Genomic DNA, 23,488 nt, shown 5'->3' on the forward strand with positions numbered 1-23,488 from the left:
TCTCAAAAGAATTAAACTGCAAATTGTGGTTAAATTGCATGGTAGAAGGTTACTGATCATGTTTGTTAATTTCTAGATTTTAATGATGATCTAATTCACTGTAATTTCTTTAGACTTTTAATACAGGCAGGCTATGATGTTAATATTAAAGATTATGATGGCTGGACACCTCTTCATGCTGCAGCTCATTGGGGTAAAGAAGAAGCATGTCGAATTTTAGTGGACAATCTGTGTGATATGGAGACGGTCAACAAAGTGGTAGGCCTTTTAAACATTTTAAACACTAGAGACAAAACTCTAACACCAACAAGCTTATGAATTATGTAATCTCTCTACTGTCCATCATTAATTCACTTACTAACTTTTAAGTTGTTTTAGCTTCCAAATGAGTTGTTTATGGCTCTGTTCTGCAGAAAACAGAGTTAGGATTCTTTGATCATACTATCATACTTGTACAAAGTATTTGAGTACTTGCATAGCTGCTGTATTTTTAGGTACATATAAATTAAGAAAATATGTGTCTGTGTAAATGTTTGCTGCCATCAGTAGAAGCAGGAACAATGTACCAGCGTGTTTTTGATTCTCTTTGGCTCATAGTCTTTAGGGTGTGAGTGTGTTTACTGGTCTTTAGCTGGCTGGCTGGCTGGCTGGCTGGCTGGCTGGCTGGCTAGTTGGCTGGTTGATTGGCTGGCTGGTTGGTTGGTTGGCTGGCTGGCTGGCTGGCTGGTTGGCTAGTTGGCTGGTTGATCGGCTGGTTGATCGGCTGGCTGGCTGGCTGGCTGGCTGGCTGGCTGGCTGGCTGGCTGGCTGGTTAGTGGTTGGCTGGTTAGTGGTTGGCTGGTTAGTGGTTGGCTGGTTGGTGGTTTTGAGACAGGGTCTCATACAAAGCTGACCTTGACTTCTCTATGTAGCTGAGGTTTATATTGATTGTCCTGCTTCCAACTCCCAAGTATTGAAATGGCAGGCTTTCCGTACCCACCTGACTGAGGATAGTCTTTTTACCCTGTACTCAGTGGTTAAGTGACAGTGGATAGTAAGACTAGATTATGGAGGTTCAGCATTTACTAGAAAATTCAGTGAGTAAATGATTTACTTCATGATCCATAATTGGATAAAGGAAGTGAAAGAAGAAATACATGCTATTCTATATATCATATTTTTATAGAATCAAGTTACCAGGTTTTTTAGATCACTTTTCCCTTACAAATAGTATCCTTTTACCAGGATTGCTAGTTAGTCTCCTACTCCATGTTGGTAAACTGGTTTCATATTCTCAGAATTGAACGTTTAAAGTATGTGTTCTGTCTATTACCATCTGAACTCTGGTCTGCATTTCAGCTTTCTTCCACTATCCTAACACCCCACCTATTCACTCAGATTGGTAGTGCTGATAATTGGTTTATTTAGGATTAGTGGTTTCCAAAGAACACTAGGAGGGAGGTTTTGGGGGCTTTTGTTTTTTGTTGCTTTTTAATGAATTGAAATAGTTTTCCAAAAAGAATATATAACTTCTGATTATAAACATACTGTCTTTCCCTGGCTGGATTGGTATTCTCCTTAGACATATGTAATATATAATCTATAATGAGAAAAATTATTTAAATTTTGCTTTTGACCTATACTTATCTTCTTAGGTATAATTCATAATTATGCACTGGGAGACAGGAATATAAAATCATTTCTTTCATAACATTGAGTTTGCTTATTAGTATTAGAGCACTTCTTTTGTCAGCATGAATTTTTATCTTGTATTCTTGCTCTTTTAGCAGCATAAACTTTTATGCTGTTAGTGGCTCTGTAAATGACTTTGAGATCCGTGTGTCTCATGTCCTGTCCTGTCCCACCCTCTCCAGTCTATTGTCTAATGCTCTCCCCTCACCAGTCCCCAGAGACTGTGTGTACATTTAGGAGTGTGCTCCGAGAAACTGAGTCAGTTCCTTAAAGCCTCACTCGCTCTGAGGGTTTTTCCTTTCAGTTTTCTGTTTCTATACAATGTTTACTTTTATTTGTACAAATATTTCTTTTATAAAATATCCAAACCTTTATCTAAATATAGTTTCTTTTAAAACTGTAAGACTTTAAAAACATTACAATAGACATAAGATAAATTTCTAAATGCTTTTGTACTGTATTTAATCATAGTTTAAAGTTTCTTTATTAAAAAATTCAGTAATTACATAACTTTTTGTGAGTTAAGCTATCTTCTCTTTTTTGTTTTTGCTTAATTTTTTTCATTTTATTTCATGTATATAAATGTTTTGACTGCATATGTATATGTATGTACACCACAAGTCAGAAAAGGCTGTCAGATCTTCTGGAACTGGAGTTACAGATGGTTGTGAGCCATCATGTGGATGCTAGGAATGAAAGTCAGGTCCTCTGCAAAGACCACAACTACTGGGCCATCTTGCTAATCAGTCTTCTTTGTTTTGTTTTGTTTCTTTTCTGATTGGACTTAAAAATATAGTATGTCATAGTGTATCTGTTTGCCTCCCCCTCCCATTCCCCCCCCCCACCCCCATACTTTATACAGGGTCTCTGTAGGCCTGGCTGTCCTGAAACTCAGTGTGTAGTAGACCAGGCTGGCCTTGAACTCGTGAAGATCTACCTGGCTCTGCTGCTCATATTCTGGAATTACCAATCCCAGAAGCATTTTCTTTTTGAGAAAGTGCTTTTTTAGAATAGCTCAAGACTATCCTCCACTCATATGTGTCCAGGCTGACCTCTCGTATACCATAGACTCTCTAGTGCCAGGATTATAGAGGTGAACCCCCATACTTGGCATATCTTATGTTTAATTAGAAGAACTTGTTGTGTGTCAATTGTGGAAGCCTACTATATGAATTTATTATGTTATTTCATTCTTTAGTTAGTGCTTTTTAAAAATTCCCTTCATATGCATGGGTTTTTGCTTCATGTATGTCTGTATACATGTATGAACAGAGCCCAAGGAGGCCAGAAAAAGTAGTTGGATCTTCTGGAACTGGAGCCGTAGATAGTTGTGAATCACCATGAGGGTTCTGGAATTTGAGCTTGTTTCCCCTGTTAGAGCAGTCAGTGGTCTTAACCTCTGAGTCATCTCGACAGGTCCCTTTCATTAGAACTCTTGTAAGCCAACCTTTGAAAACAAAGTAAATGTTCTTAAAGTACTATGAGGATTTACGTGAGTTAACAGTCGAAAACACAGCTTAGGGGCCTCCACACATGCCAACATGCATATGCATGTTCAAACCATACACGTTGATTTTAAAAAAGATAAATGTAATATGTAGAGATAATATTAATATAGAAAATGTAAAAATTTTATAAAAATAAAAATTACTGCATGGAAGTGATGTTCTGAAAGTAAATAAAATTTTTTTTCTCAACTTTTTAACTTGTCTGCAAACTGTAGATTTTTTTTACTCTTAATATTGATTTTAAATATAAAAGCTTTTATTTTGCTTTGTTGGCTTATTAAAACAGTTTTTTTTACAAGCATGTACCTATTATCTCTTTTTTAATATCAAGGATAATTATTGGAATCTCTTTTAATTCACAGTGGTTAGAACATAAAATATTAGCTTGATGTCGTGCAGGTTGAAGTGTTTCTGCCACTAATGAGCAGAGTTTTCCGTCATAACCCTACCTGACCTCATTCTCTCTTGCCGTGAAATCAACTTACACCCTCCAGCAGTACAGACCTTGATCGTATGCCCCCTCTCTCCATTCTCTATCAGTTACACACTCGGGCTTTCCCATCTGAACAAGGAAAATCGGCATCATTTTTGTATCCGCTGACTTCACTAGTAGTTCCACCAAAGACTAAAAGAAATTAGGTCTGCAAAAGCCATTCATTTAAAATAGGTGAGAAAGAAACCCAGAGCCAATGATGTAGATTCAAGTCATGTCCTTGGTAGATCTGTGGCTTTTCTAATTAGTAGGTATATTGAACTGAGTTTTCACGCAGCTTGTTCTGTTCCTTTGATTTGATAAGAGCTCCTACTTTTCAGTATCTCATCACTGTGTCCTTGGTTGCTTACAGCTGCTTTACCTGCTAAGCTGCTTTCCTGTGCTTGTATTCAGTAGTGAGCCCAAGGAGCATGATGATAGTTGCAAGTCTTCAGAATCTCTTTAAGCTTCTTAGTATCTTACAGACTGCGTGGAAGTCTGGGTTGTGTGATTGCTACATGTTGCTGGGTGGGGAGCTGTGCAGTTTAAATTGGAACCTTTTCTCTGTTTAGAGCCCACATTCTACTTGAGTGTTCATTCTCTATCAGCTGTTTGCAAAGTAGTCATTAATGAAGGGAGAAAATGAAAAGAAAGGTTTGTAAGGGAACCCTGTTTCTAACTATAAAAAGAGAAATTCCTTGGTTATTAAAAGAGCCCTTTTTCATTTAACTGCTACAAAAGTGTACTTACAATTCAGATACTCATGATGGTGTTTTATATGTAAGAGTTGGTAAATTTTTAAGGAATAATTGAGTTATTTGAACATAAGAGCATGATCTTGAGTGTGTAATAACATGATTTTAAATACACATTGCATTCAAATAGAGAGTTGCTAAAATCTTAGAACTAATTGTACAAGGAGTACAATATACCAAAACTAAAATTAAAATTCTTAGCTTTTAAGGCTGAAATGGGGCAGGAGACATGTTAAAGCTTTGTCCCTGGTTGGGTTAGAGGAAGTCGACTCTAAAATAATGAATTTTATTACCACAGGGAATAAAAATAGACTGACAAATGTTCCTTTGAAGTAATTTTCAAACTAAGCCTTGAGGCTGCTGCATGTGCACACACACGTGCATGTCCACCTGCATGTCTGCACACATCTTGAATCAAGTGTTAAAAGATAATCAAGGTAAAAGGCCTGAAAACCGAGAGTTACCACAGGATTCCACTTTAAACATGGGAATTGCCACAAACAAAACAATTCTGTGCAACAGTGTTCGTGGCAGTGCTTCTTTTACTTTTATTATTGTAATTTGTATGTGCATTTGTCTGTGAGTGTGTGCAGTTGAGTGCAAGTGTAGGCTACAGGCATCAGATCCCTTAGAACTGGAGTTACAGGCAGTCACCCCGTGGGAATGCAAGGAATGAACTGGGTTCTCTGCAGGAGCAGTCCTGCTCTTAAACCATAGCAGTGCTTATGTTAGGCAGAAAACCAAAGCAAATATCCATCCAGCCATTGATTTAGATTAGCAAAATGAGCACATTCATGGAATTGTTTTCCAGTAAAAGGGACTGAAGTAGTCAGACATGTCATTACATAGATTCATCTTGCAGCATCTGAAACAAAGGAAGCCTATCACAAAGAGTATCTAAAGGAGTGTTGTAGAGTTTGAGTCACGTGAAGTGTTTCAGCAGCAAGTATATCGCTACAAGGTAGGTTAGTGGTTGCCTCGGGTTAGGAGAAATGGAAAGATGGTCAAGAGAATAAAGGATATTCTTTTGAGGGTGGTGAAATTTTTTTTTCTAAATCGTGGTGATAAGAGTTGAAGCTGTTAATACTCTCAAAAACAGCACACTCATTCTGGTCCTTAAGTATATGGAAGGTATTCTGTGTTACTGGTCTCACATGAGTTTCTCATGCGTCCTTGGAGTTCTGTGTAGTCTATCACTTTTAACCTCCATCAAATGGGATTTTCGAGGCTGGAGAGGTATCCTAGTCACTGAAGTGCTTCCCTTGCAAACCTTATCTGAGTTCAATTCCCAGAACTCATATAAAAAACTGGGTGTGGTGGCCTGTGCTTTTATTTCCTGAGTTGGGGACCAGAGGCAAGTGGATGCATTGGGCTCACTGGCCTAGCCTAACTTACTTGGTGAAGTCCAGGCCTATGAGAGACCCTGTTTGTAAGACAGAGACTGGGGACAGATGTGAGACTGTCCACTAACCTCTTCATGCACACTTGCACACATGCATATATACCTACACAAACACGAATGTGTGAATGTGCACACACTTACCTAGATATCTGTGTAATTAGTAAGGATTGTTTATGTCATTTTATGGTATATTGACTTTTTACTGTTACTACTTCTCATTTCCTGTCTAGGGCCAAACAGCCTTTGATGTGGCAGATGAAGACATTCTGGGATATCTAGAAGAGTTGCAAAAAAAACAAAATCTGGTATGTTTAATTGCTGAAAATGCTTATATTAATGAATTTTCCACAGCTTTGAATTTCAATCAGTTGTGATGTTCTGGTGATGTTTCTTCTTACTCTTAGTAATCAAATGAAATGACAATGGGCTTGAATATGGGGTGGGGGTGGGGGTGGTGGTGGTGGTAGGTTGCTTGAATGTTGGTTGCCTGTTTCTGTGTCTTGTTTTTTAAAAACTGAGTACTTATAGCATATTTTTCTAATTTTTTTAAGACAACATGCTTAAAGGTGTTACAGTAAATAACACCTTTATAATAGCAGTTTATAATAGCAGGCCCAAACAAATAAGGAAATTCATAACTCGGAAACCATTGATTCTAAGTAAGTTCCTCTCCACAGCCACCTAAGTAGACAGTGGGCCCTGACTTCTTTGTGAGCTGAAGCTAGAGGATTCAAGCTTTGCTTTTTATTGTTGGTTAGAATTACTGGATTGCATTGTTGGTTGTAAATTGCCAAGTGTTTTTCAAGCTTTTCCTTTGCAGCTAAAATTTAGATCTTTTTATAGTGTCATTTTGTTTTCCTTATACTTTGTACTTTGCTAATTCGTGTTACCCTTCTTTTTTCTTTACATAATTGTGGATAAAGCTCCATAGTGAAAAGCGGGATAAGAAATCTCCACTAATTGAATCAACAGCAAATATGGAAAATAATCAACCACAGAAGACTTTTAAAAAGTAAGTAGATTATAAGCAAATTTCATTACTGTTATGAATGGGTTGATGCAATGGCTATTGGAACTACTTCTGTGGGCCTGAGGGAAAATAATAATACTTGGGAACCTTTCATGTTTTAAATCACAGCAAGGAAACCTTGATTATTGAGCCAGAGAAAAATGCATCTCGAATGGAGTCTCTGGAACAAGAAAAGGCTGATGAGGAGGAGGAAGGCAAGAAGGATGAGTCGAGCTGCTCCAGTGAAGAGGATGAGGAGGACGACTCGGAGTCAGAAGCAGAGACGGGTATGACTGGAAGAGTGAATTGATTGGAATTGCACTGTTCTTGTAGAATGGAGTAAGCTAAGAATAAGGCTTCCGTTTTCAGCTTCAGTACAGGTTTGCTGCGTAATACCTGTTGAGTCTCTATTGGTAACCTGTAAGTTTGTTGCTGTCCCCTTGTCAGGAGCCTGGGGCTCGCCTCTGCTTCTTGCCATCATCTGTTTAGATTTGAAAAAGGTGCAGAGGCTTATCAGAGTGTCCTAAGACTCTATAGGATGATGGAGAGTTTCGGGGTTTCCCAACAGCTCAAGAAAACATCTGCTGATTACTGTGATTCACTAGCCAAGAAGGCTGGCTCTATCTAAACCTCCCACATTCTCCCTGAGAAGTGGTCAAGGAGAGGAGGAGAGGGCTGCTGAGACAACCCTTTCCTGAGAGGCTACGGAATAATTTGTTTAAGACAGTTGAAGATACTGCAAAGTATATAATGCAGTAGGCACTCATAGTCTAAGACTTCTGATGTAATAGCTCTTGAAGCTCAATCATACTTAGTTTTTTTTTTTTTTAGTAAAATTAAGATATTATATACAGTTTTCTTTAACATGTGTCTTAGCTTTCCTTTTCTTCCTTCCAAAAAAGCACTTATGAGGATTTTTAAAATAAATTTTTAGTTTGTATATATTCTTATAGTATACTCAAGTAATATGTAACAACTATACTGTAATACAGGAGTCATAATATTGATAAAATTTACTTAATGAGCTGGATGGTTGCACACGAGTTCATTATTTGTCCTAGAATGGAAACTCAGTGCAGTTAAGATGTTTGACACTTTCCTTCCTTGATTGATTTATCCCCAGTACCTACAACAGTGCTGGAAATAGAGGGACAATGGGTATTTCTTTTAATGACACCTTATTAGTTAAGTAGATTATTTCTAGAAAGATGAAATTGTTCATATTTAACTTCAGATTTCTTAGAAGCAAGGAAGTCATATTATCAGGAATACTTAGCCATATTGACATGACTATGAGTTAATTGTAGTATTATAAAAGTATTTTTTTAGATTTCTTGAAATCACGGTCTTCAATAATACCCAGTGCTTAGAAAATTTACGGCTATTGTAGAGTTTTTATTTATATTGGTAAGCATTCAAAATTGAAATTTAAAATTGCAAGTTAAGATTTCATCCTTAGTTTCAAGAAACTTAGGTTCTATCTGTATCCTTTATTCTCAAATGGGTTTGGGGTTTTGTTTTTAAGGTTATTAAAAGTTTAGCATACATAAAGACAGATTTCTAAAAACTCTTTTTAAAACCTACTGGTTGGGCTGGAGAAACAGCTCTGCAGATAAGAGTAAGAGTGCCAGGATTTAGGCTCCACAAGCCATAGTAGATAAGCCCGGCAGGCGTGGTAGTTACTTGGGATGCCAGTCTTCAGGAGGCAGTCAGCAGATTTCTGGGGCAAACTAGCTAGCTAGACTAACTGGAGTTGGTAGGCTTCAGGTGCACTGAGAAACTGCATGATGTTGGCTCTGGGCCTGTATACATGTGAACATATACACAAAATTTTTTTTTTAAAAATCTATTTGCAGAAAGTAATAAGAGCCACAGAAGCCAAATTCCTGTAGAATCTTGACTGGTAGCTTTTTGTTTGTTTTGAATAGATAAGACAAAACCCATAGCTTCTGTAACTAATGCTCACACGTCCAGCACTCAAGCAGCCCCTGCAGCTGTTACAACACCTACTCTGTCTTCCAACCAGGGGACCCCTACATCACCTATTAAAAAGGTAAGCCAACATCCTGTATTAAACACACATGTATTCTGCTTAAGTACCATTTGTACTAACTGATTAAAATAGCTCTCAATGTTTATGGTTGTTTTTAAAACATACCATATTTTTTGCTATTAATTTGTAATTTTCTCTGAACCATGGTATAGTTTCTTTTGCCTTTTACAATTGATAGTAATTTGATAGTATAATAAATAGTTAACAAATGTTATTAATTAAAATATGGCAGGAAATCAAAAGCTTCTACAATATTAAAATTGGTGGTTGTGTAGTTTTTATTCCCATTAGGCTTTTATTTTGAGAAACTTAAGTTTTTTATTCTTTGTCTCCTTAAACTAAAAGTGTACACTGGTAATTTCTCACCCCAGAAAGTACAGCATGGAAAGTCAGTGGAGGCCCACAAGTCAGGAGAAAACAATAACCTAGTCCTTCTCCCCCCTCCCAAATCTCATACAAGGTTGCTGGCTGGCATGCCTCTGTCAGACCAGTAAAAGCATATTAGAACACCAGTCCTCACCCCATGCTACCTGTCTTCACTTTGGGCAAATTATTGTCTTTTCTACCAAACAGAACAAAGATAAATAAAAGTAATATTTTACAAGTTGGTTAAGAGGCAGAGCATAGCAGGGTTGAAGGGAATCCCAAACGCTGACTTTGTTTCTTCCATCTCCCTCCATTCTATACAAAGCTGGGACTTCCAGTGCTGCGCTGCTCTTTCTCGAGTTAGCGCCACGATTTTTGGTTTTTCTTTTCTTTACATTCGAGTCTCTTCAGAAAGATTTCTCCTCCACAGCCTGACTTACTTTTAGTAAGCTCACTTGTGCCTTTCTGAATATGTAGACATTGGTTTTCTCCAAGATGTTTAAAAATGTATTGCAGTCACCATTAAACCTCATCCTGACTGTGTCAGTGTGTATCTTCTAGGTACAAATGCATTATCCCTCCCTTCCATAGTATAATAATGGTGCTTAGGAGAGTTAACTTTGATATAGTGCATACTGTATAATCTACATAATAGTAATATAATCTATGCTAATTAATGTATGTGTATGTGTGCAGGTTTTCCAGATTGTGCTTCAAATAGTATTTTTTTGCTATTTGTGTTCTCAAACCACATGTCCATATAGAAATTAAATGTGGTGTTTGGTTGCTGTATCTCTGTCTATTGCATATCTAGCAGTGTTTAAATTGAAGGGATTTGAGACTGACTTTAATCCCCACTGTGTTTCTACTCAGTATTGTGTGCAAGTTGGTTAAAATGTGGTTTTAATTTTTTAATTGTATATATAGAAGGTTTTTTTAAACCTGCACAGGCAGTATAATTTTCTTCTAAAACTCTGAGGTATAGGGACTGTAACTCAGAATATTTGTTCTGGAATCATGAAACCCTGGGTACAATCCCCTATACTAGCAAAATTCAACCTAAGAAAAGCCTAAGGGGGTGTGGGATCTGGGACAGTCAGAGGGTGGACTGGGAGGGGGATAAAGGATGGACTGTAAAAAAAAAAAAAAAAAGATTAAAGAATTAAGAAAAAAGAAAGAAAGAAAAGCCTAAGGAGAAAACCATAACTTTTCAATGCTAGAAATACATGGAGGTCACGTTGCATAGTTTGAACATCAGAAAGTTATTGAAATGAGTTATTCCTTTACTGTTCTAGAACTCGTGTTCTTATATGACTGTTAATTACATGTGCTTGCCATGAAATGCTCTTAAACTGGTGGAGCATTTTGAAGACTGTTGTCATGTTATAACCAGTACTAGCAAAGTTTATCTTAACTTATTTATATTCTCTTCTACTTCTAGAACTGTCATGTACTCTTCCCGTGAATGCTAAATTTGTGTCCCTTTCATTTAGCTCTTGATTTGTTGTCTATAAAGATCATAGGTTTATTTCACACTCTCATAAGCCCCTGCTAATTAACTGGGCAAGAAACCAGCTCTCTCTTTGGTAATTTGACTCAGCAGTTCCTTTCATAAAGATGAAAAAAATTGCCAGTAGACTTCTTATGTTCGGTTCTTCTTCTCAAGCATAGCCTTAGACTTAGATGACTTCTCAGCTGATACTTAGCCACTAGCTGAGAATGATTTGTATCTCCGCTAGCTTGATGGAATGATAATATTATTCCTGTAAAGAAAAAAAAACTTAACCCAAGCCTTAGTCTTGATTCTGTAATTAAACTGAATTAAACATACATCATCTGCTTTAGTTTGTATATTTGGGTAATCTCTGTTTGCAGATTTCAACCGTCATGTGACTTCCTTGAAGATCATACTTTGAGTTCAAATTCTTAAGATTTTTATAACCAATTTTGTCAAAATTAAAGATACTAGGTACTCAAAATCTGAATTATTTTTGCTGATAGAGAGTCTTACAGTATGATATATATATGCAATATTTAGACTTTTTATCTATTTTAATTTAGCATTTAGTGTTTTAAGTGTTTTTTTTTTTTAAGGTCTTGCCTATAAACATTAAGAGAGACTTGGCAAATTCAAATTGACTTATGAGTGAATTTACAAGTACATCTTCAGCAGAGTTCTAATTTAGGTTTTAAATCAGTACTCAGCTCTTAATATTAACGCAGTTATCTTAGGCTGTCCAGCCTTGTCTGTTGGAGCCCAGACTATGGATTTGTTTGTGTGCATTTACTCCAAGGACTAGATCACAGATAGAAGCACACAACACAACATTATATGTCACTTGTATTCTTTTAGTATACAAGGCTAATTTAGCTAATGATAGATGTGTTCAATTTTCTTGCCTTAAGCTTTAAACCCAAACTAAAAGAGAAAAAGCATTTGCCAAGCTGGTCATCTGTGAGGATCTTATGATTGAAATCATCAGCTTGGTCTAGGAATACAGCCTAGCAACAGAGTTCTTCCCAGTGTGCATGATGCTCAGAATTTCACTCTTAGCACACACACACAGACACACACATGTGCGCACACGCACTGAAATCAAACAGCAAAATCAGCTTGACTTTAGTTAAGACTTTAAATCATTAGTTAATAATAAGTTGAGACTTTCTCTACTCAAGCATCGTTAGGATTCCAACAACTCAGTTTCAAGTAAGTGTGAACTATATTTGTTTACTAGCTAGTAAAAATTCAGAATTTTCTCAGAATCGGTATTGTTCACTGACTACTTGGTTTGCTAAGCAGAACAGTAATTATATGAAGACTGATTTATGCTGTGGGTATATACCGTACTCCAGTATAAGTGTCCTGGTGTAGAAAGCAATGTAAAGGTGAAGAAATTACTTCAGTGTGAAGTAATGTAACAAGAGCATTTGAGATAGATGAAGTAAGGTGTGAATAGGCAGCACCTTGCCTTAACAAGAGAAACAGTGTGTGTACAGGCATGGTACCTAATAGGGAAAGGAACTGAGAGGTTATTGTAATGGACATATATACAAAATAAGCCAGAAATGGGAGTAAATGGGGAAATGCCTTCGTTTCTAGGGTAATAATTTATAATTTACTTACTCGTAAGAAACCCCAGGCAATGTGTGAACAGTGCTGTGAGAGTTCATTCTCTGTGCAGTGCTACTCTGGCAGTTAATGTATGAGTGCATGTGATGAGGACGAGATCCTGAGGAAATACTGCTCACAGTGCTAGGTATACAAATAGAGATACAGTCTTCAGCCTTTAAAGCACAGAAGGACATGGAGAGGCATGACCTCTCACTTACCGATAGAAGAGAATAACTAAAGAACTTTAGTGTGACTGCAAATTTTTAAACACACAGGACATTGAGGAAATAACATTGGCACTGTTACTAGAAATAGCTGATAGTGTGGAAGGAAAGTATGTGACTGATACATGTTAAATTAAGGTCCAAATGCAGTTTTAAGTCATCTATTCTATAGGTAAATAAACTTTAAGTCTAAGGCTAGCAAGATGACTCAGTGCCGGGAGGGAGGGATAGATAGTAGAGAGATAGACAGATTGACTTTAAATTAAGAAATTTAAGACTAGTAATTTAAGGGTTGGGCTAGAGTAGAGAATAGGAAATTTTAGAATAAGTTTAATGAATGTAATATTTAGCTTGAAAGAGAAAACTACTCTCAGTCCTTGGCAGTAAAAGAAAGGTGGCACAGCTACCTAGGAACACTTTTGGAGTACTTGAGTTGAAAGAGTAGACAAAGACAGGTTGTTAGCCAGAAAGAAACAAAAATGGTCTGAAGCCTAACAAAGTGTAGATATGGTATCCTGTTATAAAAGCAAAAGAAGAAAATGTTCAAGTAGAGAGTTGCAGTTAAGGATTCAGTAAATTTCTTCATGTACCAAGTCAAAATGAAAGGTACTTTTACATATCAGGACCAGGACTTGGATCTAAATCCTTGGGTATAAAATGGGAGTTTATCAAAAATGGGAGTTAATCAACTGCTAAAATATAGCGGAGTCATTTTTAAAATTGGTATTACTACTCTGATTGAGTCAAGTCTAAAAAAGAGCAATAGTAGCATTTTATTGTGTGCGTAAGTTACGATAAGATAACTCATACAAAGTTTTGAGAACTCGGCTTAGAGCTAGACAGGACCACACATTTTTTACATGTTGTCCTCTGCTATACAAATAAATGTTACCTGCGGTCTCTTGGCTTAGTCACAGTGAAGGAACTTCTCATTTTACAGGAGATGGCAGTTGGAGCAAGGGTTCACAAAATATGCCTATTTTTACGTAGCTAGCAAACAAAGAATGTTTTTAACGTTTTTAAATACTTGGGAAAATATGTAATGTGCTACTTTCTGACACATTTAAATTTTATTGCCCCTAAATAAACTTTTATTAGAGCATAAGCCTGTTCATTCACTTAGGATCTGTTTTACAAAGCCCAAGGTGTAGCTTGGTATGCATGCATGTTGCTAAAATGCATAGCTATTTGTGGTCAAGCATAATAGCACACACTCTTATAACCCAGTAGTAGACAGGCAGAGACAGGATTGCTGGTCAAAGCCAGTCTGGGACACATAGGTATACATAGGGAGGACAGAGGTAGCTAGCTGCTCCAATAAGATCATGGTACATTATGTAAAATTCTTGTTACTTTGTTTGACATCCTGAAATAATTTATTATGCATTTGGGAACATGTGAACTAAGTAGACTGTGGATTAAAAGTAATTACAAGGTACCTGAAGTATTTTAAAGAAGTGGTCTCCTAGCACCATGGCACTGTAACTAAAGTTCTGCTAACCTGCAGTTTGAGCAGATTTTGATCATGCATGCAAAATCTTTGGCATTTCTATGTTATATTTAGTTGATATAGTCCCCTCTCTGTGCATTGAACATTAAAATTCTGGAGCTGAAAAGGTGAAGTTGATAAAGTAAATTATGTAAGGATAATAACTAATGCATTTTTAAAATGATAGCTAATATATTGCTGAAATATATTGGAAAGTAGAATAATTATGCATAAAAATGTTTTAACTAAAATGTGCAAATTAATGTTTATTAGGGAAAATAAACAGTAAATTTAAAGTTAAAATATTTTAAAATACTACTAAATTAAGTTTACTTAGAAAATATCACTTACTAAATTTTCACCAGGGGTGTGTAAATCACTGAAAACAAAATTCATATGTAGTTGTTTTTCACTTCTGTGCTGTATTGCTCTGTGTGCCATTAACTGGGTAAGAATTTTCTTTGTCAGACTCTTCCCAATTACGTCTTGATGAAACTAGGACTTGTTTTAGTGGCTTTCAAAGGTTAGGACATCACACAGTTAGTTTATTATAAAGTTGAAATAGAGGAAAAAAGTGTGGTTGATTTTTTTTTTTTTCTTTTAACCTCCCTTTTCTGTTTTCATATTTTCAATCTGTATCTGTTGACCTGTCTTATTTTAATTGGCTTTAGTTTGATTTCATTGCTTCTCTCATGCCTGTGGAGTCAGTAGATCCTGCATCATGGAGGCAGGGCTTGCGCAAAACTGGCATTGTGCTGGTGCCCAGTAAGGGCGAAAAATCCATGGTGAGGCATTTCTATGTGCAAGAATGTATACTGGGTTACGACATAACAAGCTTCATATGAGTGTTGGTTCCAAAGATGCATGGTTGAAGTCCTTACAGTGTGCTCAGTTTTTCTCTGTATCTGCATCATAATTTTCTGTGTGATATGAAGTGTGTAGTGTGTGTTTATAAAGCTAACCTCTAGAAAAGGCGGTCTATTTACTCTTTAAGGTTTAGATTTTTTTTTTTTTTTTTTTTTTTTTTTTGCCTTACGACATTAACCTTAGTAAATGTGTTTTCTCCTGAAACTATCACTTAAAATTTTAGACATTATCTGTAAATTAATTATTGTCAAAATAAAGGAATGGTTGGTTTCAATAACTTGGTTTTGTTTTTTTACAAAATAAAAACAGTTTCCTACATCAACTACAAAGATTTCTCCCAAAGAAGAAGAAAGAAAAGATGAGTCTCCTGCATCCTGGAGATTAGGTCTTAGAAAGACTGGCAGTTATGGTGCCCTGGCTGAAATTACTGCATCTAAAGAAGCCCAGAAGGAGAAAGACACTGCAGGTGTGATACGATCAGCTTCAAGTCCGAGGCTCTCATCCTCTTTGGATAATAAAGAAAAGGTAATCTGTTTCATAATCTAGTTTCAACAAAGCTTAACTGCTTTTCCAGGAACATATAAAATGGGCAGGTTTGATAGATGGTCTATTAAGTGCCATTTGATCTTAGGTGTCAGCTCACCAACTTTACAGTGTAGACTGTTCCTGTCTTGTGAGTGCCTGGAAGGGTAGTTGTGTTTTCTTAAAGCAAGAAATTTGGGGGGAATACTAAGCTTTTAAAACTTCTTTATATTCTTTTAGATTTATTTATTTATTTATTTATTTGATACATATGAGTGCTTTGCCTGTGTGTATGGATGTGTACCCCATGAGTATCTGATACTCATAGAAGTTAGCAGAGGATGTTGGATTTCCAGGGACTGGAGTGACAGATGGTTGTGGGTCCACTGTGTAGGAACCAAGTCCAGTTCCTCTGCAAGAGCTTCGAGTGTTCTTAACCACCAAGTCATCTCTCCAGCCCTCCATGCTCTTTAAATACAATGTACTAAGAAATGAATAGTTTATTTTATTTATTATTGAATAAGTTTCCCGGTGTTAAGAAACACAAACTTTTTTTCTAGCATATAAGCATAATCAAGTTAAATTTAATCAATATTTTTGCCAGGCCAACTTTATCTTACACAGGTATCTTTGTCTTAATGAGTAGTTTAAGTATATTTTGAAAGACAGTGTTTATATTGCAGCAAATGGGTACAATCAAAATTGCTCTCTTACTGAATTGTCTGTGATTGGACTTCCTAAGTTTATTTCAATACAGTTTTCTTTCTCTTATGTGGTATCTTGTATTAGGCATTCTAATGTGAAGTTTCTTTTTCACTCACTCTAATGTTTTGCTTTCTTGTAACTCTGTTGCCCTTTTTTCCATGTATATTAGCAGTGTGGAAGTGTCACTCACACTACATTACATTCAGCAACATATCAAAGTAATACAGTTTAGATAATGTCTGTTGAGAATATCTTAATGTTTATAATATATAATATTAATAGAATATTGATATGTATGAGTATTAAAGTTCAAGAACTAAACTAGGAAAGTACTGCACAATAAACTGTGGTCATATAAGTATGCATCATTTAAAACCTTTCCTTCATATTTTTATCACAACTTTTTTCATTCATGACTTTTCTGTTGTCAGGAGAAAGATAATAAAGGAACAAGACTTGCATATGTCGCCCCTACAATTCCGAGGCGACTGGCCAGTACGTCTGACATTGAAGAGAAGGAGAACAGGTGAGTGTTGCGCTCTGGCTGTGTGCATCCCCTGCAGTCTCTAGTGTTAGCATTGGTATTACTATGTGAGCACTGTAAGGATGGGGGAAGGCTTTCAGGAAGAGAGAAGACTGCCCAGTGTCCCGGCAGAACAGTTACACAGTCCTGTGGGACAAGAGCATGCGGGCTTAGTGTGTTCCTAATGGTAAGGAGAGCATGGCTGCCACGGCAGAGAGGAAAGCAAACACAGACGACACACTAATGGGGTCAGTCATAGAAAAGGGGAACTCAACCAGATCGGAGTAGTGGCACAGGCCTTTAATCTCAGCACTCAGGAGACAGAGGCAGGGGAATCCCTCTGGGTTCTAGGACAGCCAGGGCTACACAGAGAAATCTGTCTTGAAAAAAAACAAAGAAAAGGAGAAACAATATACGTGGTCTCTCTCAGGGTTTTGGAGGGTTTTTTTTTTTTTTTTTTTTTTTTTTTGGTTTTTGTTTTGTTAGTTAATTTCTTATTTTTTTAGTCTTTGGTGTTAGAGAACTTTTTATTATATTTGTAGTCATGCTTTGGTGTCTATGTATCCATTTTTTCAGCTAACATTTTATATATTGTATATGTTTTCAACATTATTTTTGTCAGTATATATCATATAGTATGTCTCTATATCTGTCTCATGCTGTGAATCACAGTATTTTGTCTTACAAATAATATGCTTGGAAATGCTTTTATTTAGGGTTACATACTAACTCTTAGAACTAAAATTACTCCCACTTTTTGGTAAATGTCCTGAAGTTTTCTTGTGAGATTTTACTTGTATCTATCCTTATTCACTAGTATGTACCTTTCTTAACCTCCTACAAGAATCTGAAGGCTGTTATTTTCACAGAGAGTCTTCGAATTTGCGAAGTAGTTCTTACACAAGAAGAAAATGGGAAGATGACCTTAAAAAAAATAGTTCAATCAATGAAGGATCCACTTACCATAGAAGGTATGATGTACTTTATAAGTGGCTTCTCTGTGTTCTTATAAAAATAGTCCTTGATTTAATATCAGTTATGCAAATCTTTTTTAAGCTATTACATCTTTTTTGTGTGCTAAATTTAATTTAGAGACACAGTAAATATAAAGATGGTGTGGATTTACTCAAACTTATCCTTTGCATATATATTTAATTAAACTTGGTAAATTATGAAATGTCTTCTAACACTTTTAAAGGAACTTCTTATGATTGACTAAATCATCTGAAATGGGATATTGTCATAATTGATTTAGCTGTTGTCTATGATCTGGAACATTTGTTTGGACTAGAACTCAGCGCTATGAAAGCATATCTGTTTAGAATCTTGGTGCTGTTAGAGTGGAGACTAGGAGACTTCCACTTCAGTTCTCTGTGGAAAGCGAGAAGAATAAGATGTGAACACATACACTGTAGACACGGGTCACTCTTGAGGAGTTAACCCATTGCTAAAACCTTTTCTTCAGATGGGCCGTATGCCTTATTTTCCTTGAATGAGTCCACTCCACATTTTTTTGTTAGGACCAGCCTGGCATGAGCATTTATGGTCTAGCATATTCTAAAAATGTTCAGTGTTGACTGTTATTGAAGGCTTTGGGAGGAGGAGGCATAAAATTCTACACCATCAAATCAGTAAAATTAATCTATCCTCTAGCAAGTTGTAGATCCAACTCTTGGTGCTGGAGCTGGTGGTTTGATTAGGAACACAGTTTATTTTCTACTGTGTGCAGTTGTGTGGTATCTAAGATAGTGAATGTAGAGTACACATACAGACACATCCTATATAGAAATGCCTCTTTCCTTTAGTTGCTCCTTTGGTAGAAGACAAGATGATTTGATTAGTTGTAGTGTTCCAAGCACCACATCAACACCAACAGTTACCTCTGCAGCTGGGCTTCAGAAAAGCCTCCCTTCCAGCACAAGCACTACTGCAAAGACTCCCCCGGGTTCTTCCTCCGCAGGCACACAGAGCAGGTGAGTCACAGAGACATTCTGTGTTCAGGTCTACTGTGTGCTTATGTGCGTGCATGCATCGTTGTGTAGACGGATGTGGGCTCTGGATTTTTTTATTTACCATGTCAAAATTGCTCTTAAGCAAAAATTGGTTCCAAAAAAACAAGCAATTATGCATGTCTGGGGAAAAAAAAAAAAAACTTAAAGTCTTAAATCATATTGCTTAAAATAAAAAATGTTCTTTGGCAGCTCTGTGTGAGCTGTTTGATTGCTAATCTTGTGTTTTTAAAAAATCCATCCCTGTGGTCACATGTTTTCAGCTTCTAGAAATTGCTTTCGTTGTTTAGCTGTTTTCCTTTTCTCTTTTTGTGTTGCTGCTTATGATGCTATAGTACCTCAAATCGTTTGTGGGCTGAGGATAGTACTGAGAAAGAAAAGGACAGTGCTCCTACCGCAGTGACCATCCCTGTTGCTCCAACTGTTGTAAATGCCGCAGCTTCTTCTACCACAACCCTGACTACAACTACTGCTGGCACTGTTTCCTCCACATCAGAGGTCAGGGAGAGACGCAGGTGTGTACAGGTCCTCACAGTACTAGTTCTGCTCGTATGCTTGTCCAGTTTTTGGTATTTTGTGTTCTTTGCTTGTTTGTTTTGTTATTCTCGGAAATGTGATATGTATTAGTAATTACCTTTCTGTTGCTGTGCTAAAATACAATGACCAAGTCAACTTGTAGAAGAGGGGGTTTTGCTTGTAGTTTCAGAGAGTTAGAGTCCATAATGTCAGGGTGAAGGCAGCAGGCAGATGTGGCTAGAGAAGGATGCTAAGAGCCCCTCACATCTTGAACTGCAGCACAAGAGAGAGGAAGAGCTGGGAATGGCAGGTGGCCTTAATGTCCCATGCCCACCTCTAATGACATACTTCTTCCAACAAGGTCACACTTGCAAAGCCCCTCAAGCCGCTCTACCAACTGGGACTGAGTGTTAAAATAGATGCTCCTAAGGGCCATTCTCATTCAAACCACCATAATGACCATTTTCTGAATAGGCTAATAAATGAAATATCATGTATTGGCTCCAGCCTAGGTAAGTGGACTCAGCCAGCAGTTATTAGCAGTTAGTGTTAGTCATCTCTGAAAGAATTGATGTTTGAGGCAATCAAAGGCAAAGCCAGACAGCTGTCTTCTTCGCTGTTAGCATCTTAGTGTTAATTGAAAGTGTGTGTGTGTTTTGTGAAGACTTAAAGAAACTTGGGAGAAATTATATACAACATACCAAGATGAATTGTTCTCATTACAAAGGAAATAGATGTATTTTAAACAGTTTTGTCTTTGATTTTCATTATAAGATTTATGGGCTGGCCGTGTAGCTTAGTGGTAAAGCCATTGCTTCACATGACAGTCACAGGTTCACTCTTGCCTCCTCCTCCTCCAACTCCCTTCCCTGGTCCATGTCTTTCTCCTTCTTCCTAGGTCTTTCCCCTCTGTCCCCTTGCTTCTCCCTCCTCGTCCTTCCTTTTGCTGTCTTCCCCTTTTTCTTCTTCACTGGAAGTCAAACAAGGGGCTTTCATCTACCACTGAGCTATACTGGAGACACTTGTGTCTTTATCAGCATTTTTTCTTCTGTATGGAAAGAAAGGTTCTTGCTATGCAGACTTTAACTTCCAGAAACCATTCCATCTCTGAGATTCCATGCTTTTAATTTAAATAAAATTCCCAGTGACAAAGACAGTGTAATGAGTATTTCCTCAGAATCAATAATTGTTTCAGAATACAATATGATTCTCTCCCCCTATCTCTTCCCACTTCAGTGCTAGGCTCAAAACCAGTGTATTCTATGACAGCTCTAGCACTCAAGCTGATTCTTATGGTCAGGTTTATTGATTGCATTTTAGAAGAAAGTTGAGGAGTGTATGGCTTTTAAAATTAGTCTTAATTTTAGTGGAAGATATTAAAATTAAAAATAAATCTTTAATACATTGTTCCATACAACAAAGAATATTCTAATGGCATAAGAAACAAAATGTATATTTTTTTTTCTGTCTGAACTATAAGCAGGCTTTATTACTTAAACACTATCACAGTTTTGCCTTTGAAAAAGAGCTTTAAAAGAGTGATATGGGTGTAACACCATCGCTACTAGGGTAGAATCATCAGTTAAAGACATAGAAGTAAAACCAGGCCCCTTCATAGAGAGTTTGCAGAGCCGATCACACCATGGGTTTCCAGGTTTTTCATTTAGTTTTCAGACCCTTCGTCTTAGTTCCCATGTTTTCTGCTGTCTAGCAATCCTGTCTGCCTTCAGGGCCTCAGCCAGTCTCTTTCTGGATTTCTTATCTGTCTCTGGGTGTTGACTCGTAGTTACTCTTGGCTGTCACCATCTGTATGGCGACAGATGAAGACCCACTGACATCATCTGTTTCAATGGCAGAGGTGAACTCTGGAGAGGTGCACAGGTCATTAACACTGCGTTGAACACTGGCTTCACCCTGTATCCCCATGCCATTGCTGGGGTTTATAAGAGTCAACAGATTTAACAGTTTCTCTTCACTGGGTCTGCCCTGCTGTGTCTGTAGTCTCCCAGATACAGAGCTGCTGATTTTTCCAGCTTCTCTTTCTCTTGTCTGTGCTTAAATTCCATTCCCAGGGTAGGGCCTTACCCAGGTATGGGCTGGGGAAGCTGCATCTGGTCACTCTCACGGAAATTATAGGGGATAACAGCAATCTGGTATTTAGCTTTGCACCCTGAACTTCTCTTTGCTGTAAACTCCTAGGTATTATGTTTCTGAGATGCCTTCCTAGTAAAGGCTGGCTTGGAAATAAATCTCCTGAAGGCCTTCCATGGTTGTGTCTTTTGACCTTGTTTCTGTTCCATATCTAGAGAATCTGTCCTATTTCAGTAATACCTAAAGTAATTTTAGTGTCTGGACTTTCTTCCACATGAAATAGTTAACTGGGAATTTTTATAAATTGTTAGCTTTTTCTAGTTATCTTTTCATTAAATTTTACCAGTGAATCTGAAATACATACAATTATTATTTGCCTTAAAATATATACACAATGGCAAAAATTATATTGGGCAGGGTTAGGAGTTTGCCTTAGTGATAGAATACTTGCTAGCAAGTGTGTAGTCCTAGGGTTGGTAATCAGTGCTAGAGGGAAAAAGATAATAAATTGTGACTGGAAAAATTAAGTGTATTTATCCTATTAGGTACTTGAAGATCTAATATGAAGTTATATAGAACACTGTTCAGTTATCCTAGTTGATCAGGATTGTATCTAATTCCTTCTTTCTTTTTAGATAAAAATTCCAATGCCTTCATTTTTTGTTAATTTATTTATGGGTGGGTGGGGTTTAGTACATCTGTGGTGTTTGTAGGCGCATGCATACTTGTGCACATATACCTTTCCGCTTGCTTTCTTAAGATAATGTTTTTCAGTGAGCACACTCTGTCTTCCAAGTTGTACCTCTCTCAGCCCTTACTGCTGGAGTTATAAGTATGTGCAGCCGTGCCTAGCTTTTACTGGGAGCCAAGAGTTTGAACTTTGCTCCTCATGCTTACACACCAAGTTTGCTAGCCCACAAGTCATCTTTACAGCCCCTGATAAGTAAATGTTTGTTTAAAAGTAGAGAAAAACTAATATCAAATGGTAGACTATAATAGCAGATTATTTTACAGTGTTTGTTATTTACCGTAATTTTAAATGCATAGGAGCACCTTACAAATAATACCATTGCTTTATATAGTTATTCTCTTCCCATTATCATTTTATATTTCCTCTGAGCTAGACATGGTGGATCATGCCTGTAATCCCAGCACCCAGGAAGCTGAGACAGAAAAGCCACAAGATTAAGGCCAGTCTGGGCTTAAATAGTGATTTTCAAGCCAGTCTGGACTACGTAGAAAAATTCTATTAAAAGGAAACAAGACAAAAATTTATTTTCTCTGAAAGGAAAAAAGCTAAGTGTAAAATAAGAAGGCTGTTACTCAGTTTTTTAAGATATATAATACGGTTGACCACTTAAAATAATCACTATAAGTAAATCTGTTTCAGCTAATAAATAAAATTTTGTAGAATAAATCATTAGAAAAATCTTTAATTAAAAAGAAAAACATTGAATTGATTAAAAGTTTTATACTAATTGGAAACAGATATCACATATAAGATTAAAGTGCACAGATTTTACAAGCCATTCAACTGGTGGCTTATCCCCTTAACAGTTATGAGAAATTAACATTCATGAAAATTTAGAAGTGAATTTAAAAAATAATTCATGCTAATTGGAATAAAAAGTGAGTTTGTGGATTTAGGTCAGAACTAGTATTTTGGTGAGATTTGGTAAGAAAGTATTCCTCTGTAGGGGCTGGAAAAATGGCTCAGCAGTTAAGAGCACTGGCTGTTCTTCTAGAGGGCCCGGGTTCAATTCCTAGCATCTACATGGCAACTCACATCTGTCTGTAACTCTAGTTCCAGGGCTTCTGACACCCTCATCCAGACATAAATATAGATAAAACACCAATGAACATACACTAAAAAATAAAAATTAAAAAAGAAAAGAATTCTTTTGTGAAATGCTTCAGTTACAGAAGATGTTCCTCCAGATAGCCACAGTACTGCTGTACCACAGGATTTTAACAATATCCCTGTAAAAAGTGTCGAGAATATGGGTCCTAAGAGGACAGAAAACAAAAAAACAGTTACATCTTTCTGGCCAAGATGTAATACTCAACCAGATGAGGATGCACCGTATTTCTTGAAACCAGGGTTTTTCAGGGTGACAAATACCATGACCAGAAGCCACATGGGAAGGGAAAGAGTGATCTCAGCTCACAGCTTTTCGTCCACTCACTGTCCAGG

At 36.9% G+C, this 23,488-nt stretch overlaps 1 protein-coding gene across 5 annotated transcripts in view; it reads left to right on the top strand.

The window, feature by feature from the left end:
• Nucleotides 1–23,488, top strand: part of Ppp1r12a (protein phosphatase 1 regulatory subunit 12A) — a 109,517-nt gene that overhangs the window by 64,683 nt on the left and 21,346 nt on the right. For 2 of the 5 annotated variants that reach the window (XM_076920161.1, XM_076920160.1), the window contains exons 5-14: nucleotides 114–258; nucleotides 6,039–6,113; nucleotides 6,732–6,820; nucleotides 6,947–7,104; nucleotides 8,746–8,870; nucleotides 15,238–15,453; nucleotides 16,587–16,681; nucleotides 17,548–17,649; nucleotides 18,484–18,651; nucleotides 19,023–19,202. In XM_076920161.1, the coding sequence (XP_076776276.1) occupies nucleotides 114–258; nucleotides 6,039–6,113; nucleotides 6,732–6,820; nucleotides 6,947–7,104; nucleotides 8,746–8,870; nucleotides 15,238–15,453; nucleotides 16,587–16,681; nucleotides 17,548–17,649; nucleotides 18,484–18,651; nucleotides 19,023–19,202 (1,353 nt within the window). The remainder of the gene's footprint in view (nucleotides 1–113; nucleotides 259–6,038; nucleotides 6,114–6,731; nucleotides 6,821–6,946; nucleotides 7,105–8,745; nucleotides 8,871–15,237; nucleotides 15,454–16,586; nucleotides 16,682–17,547; nucleotides 17,650–18,483; nucleotides 18,652–19,022; nucleotides 19,203–23,488) is intronic. The other 3 variants (XM_076920162.1, XM_076920163.1, XM_076920164.1) reach the window with 3 other exon arrangements.

Source organism: Arvicanthis niloticus, chromosome 22 (assembly GCF_011762505.2).
Source record: "Arvicanthis niloticus isolate mArvNil1 chromosome 22, mArvNil1.pat.X, whole genome shotgun sequence".
Lineage (NCBI taxonomy): Eukaryota > Metazoa > Chordata > Mammalia > Rodentia > Muridae > Arvicanthis > Arvicanthis niloticus.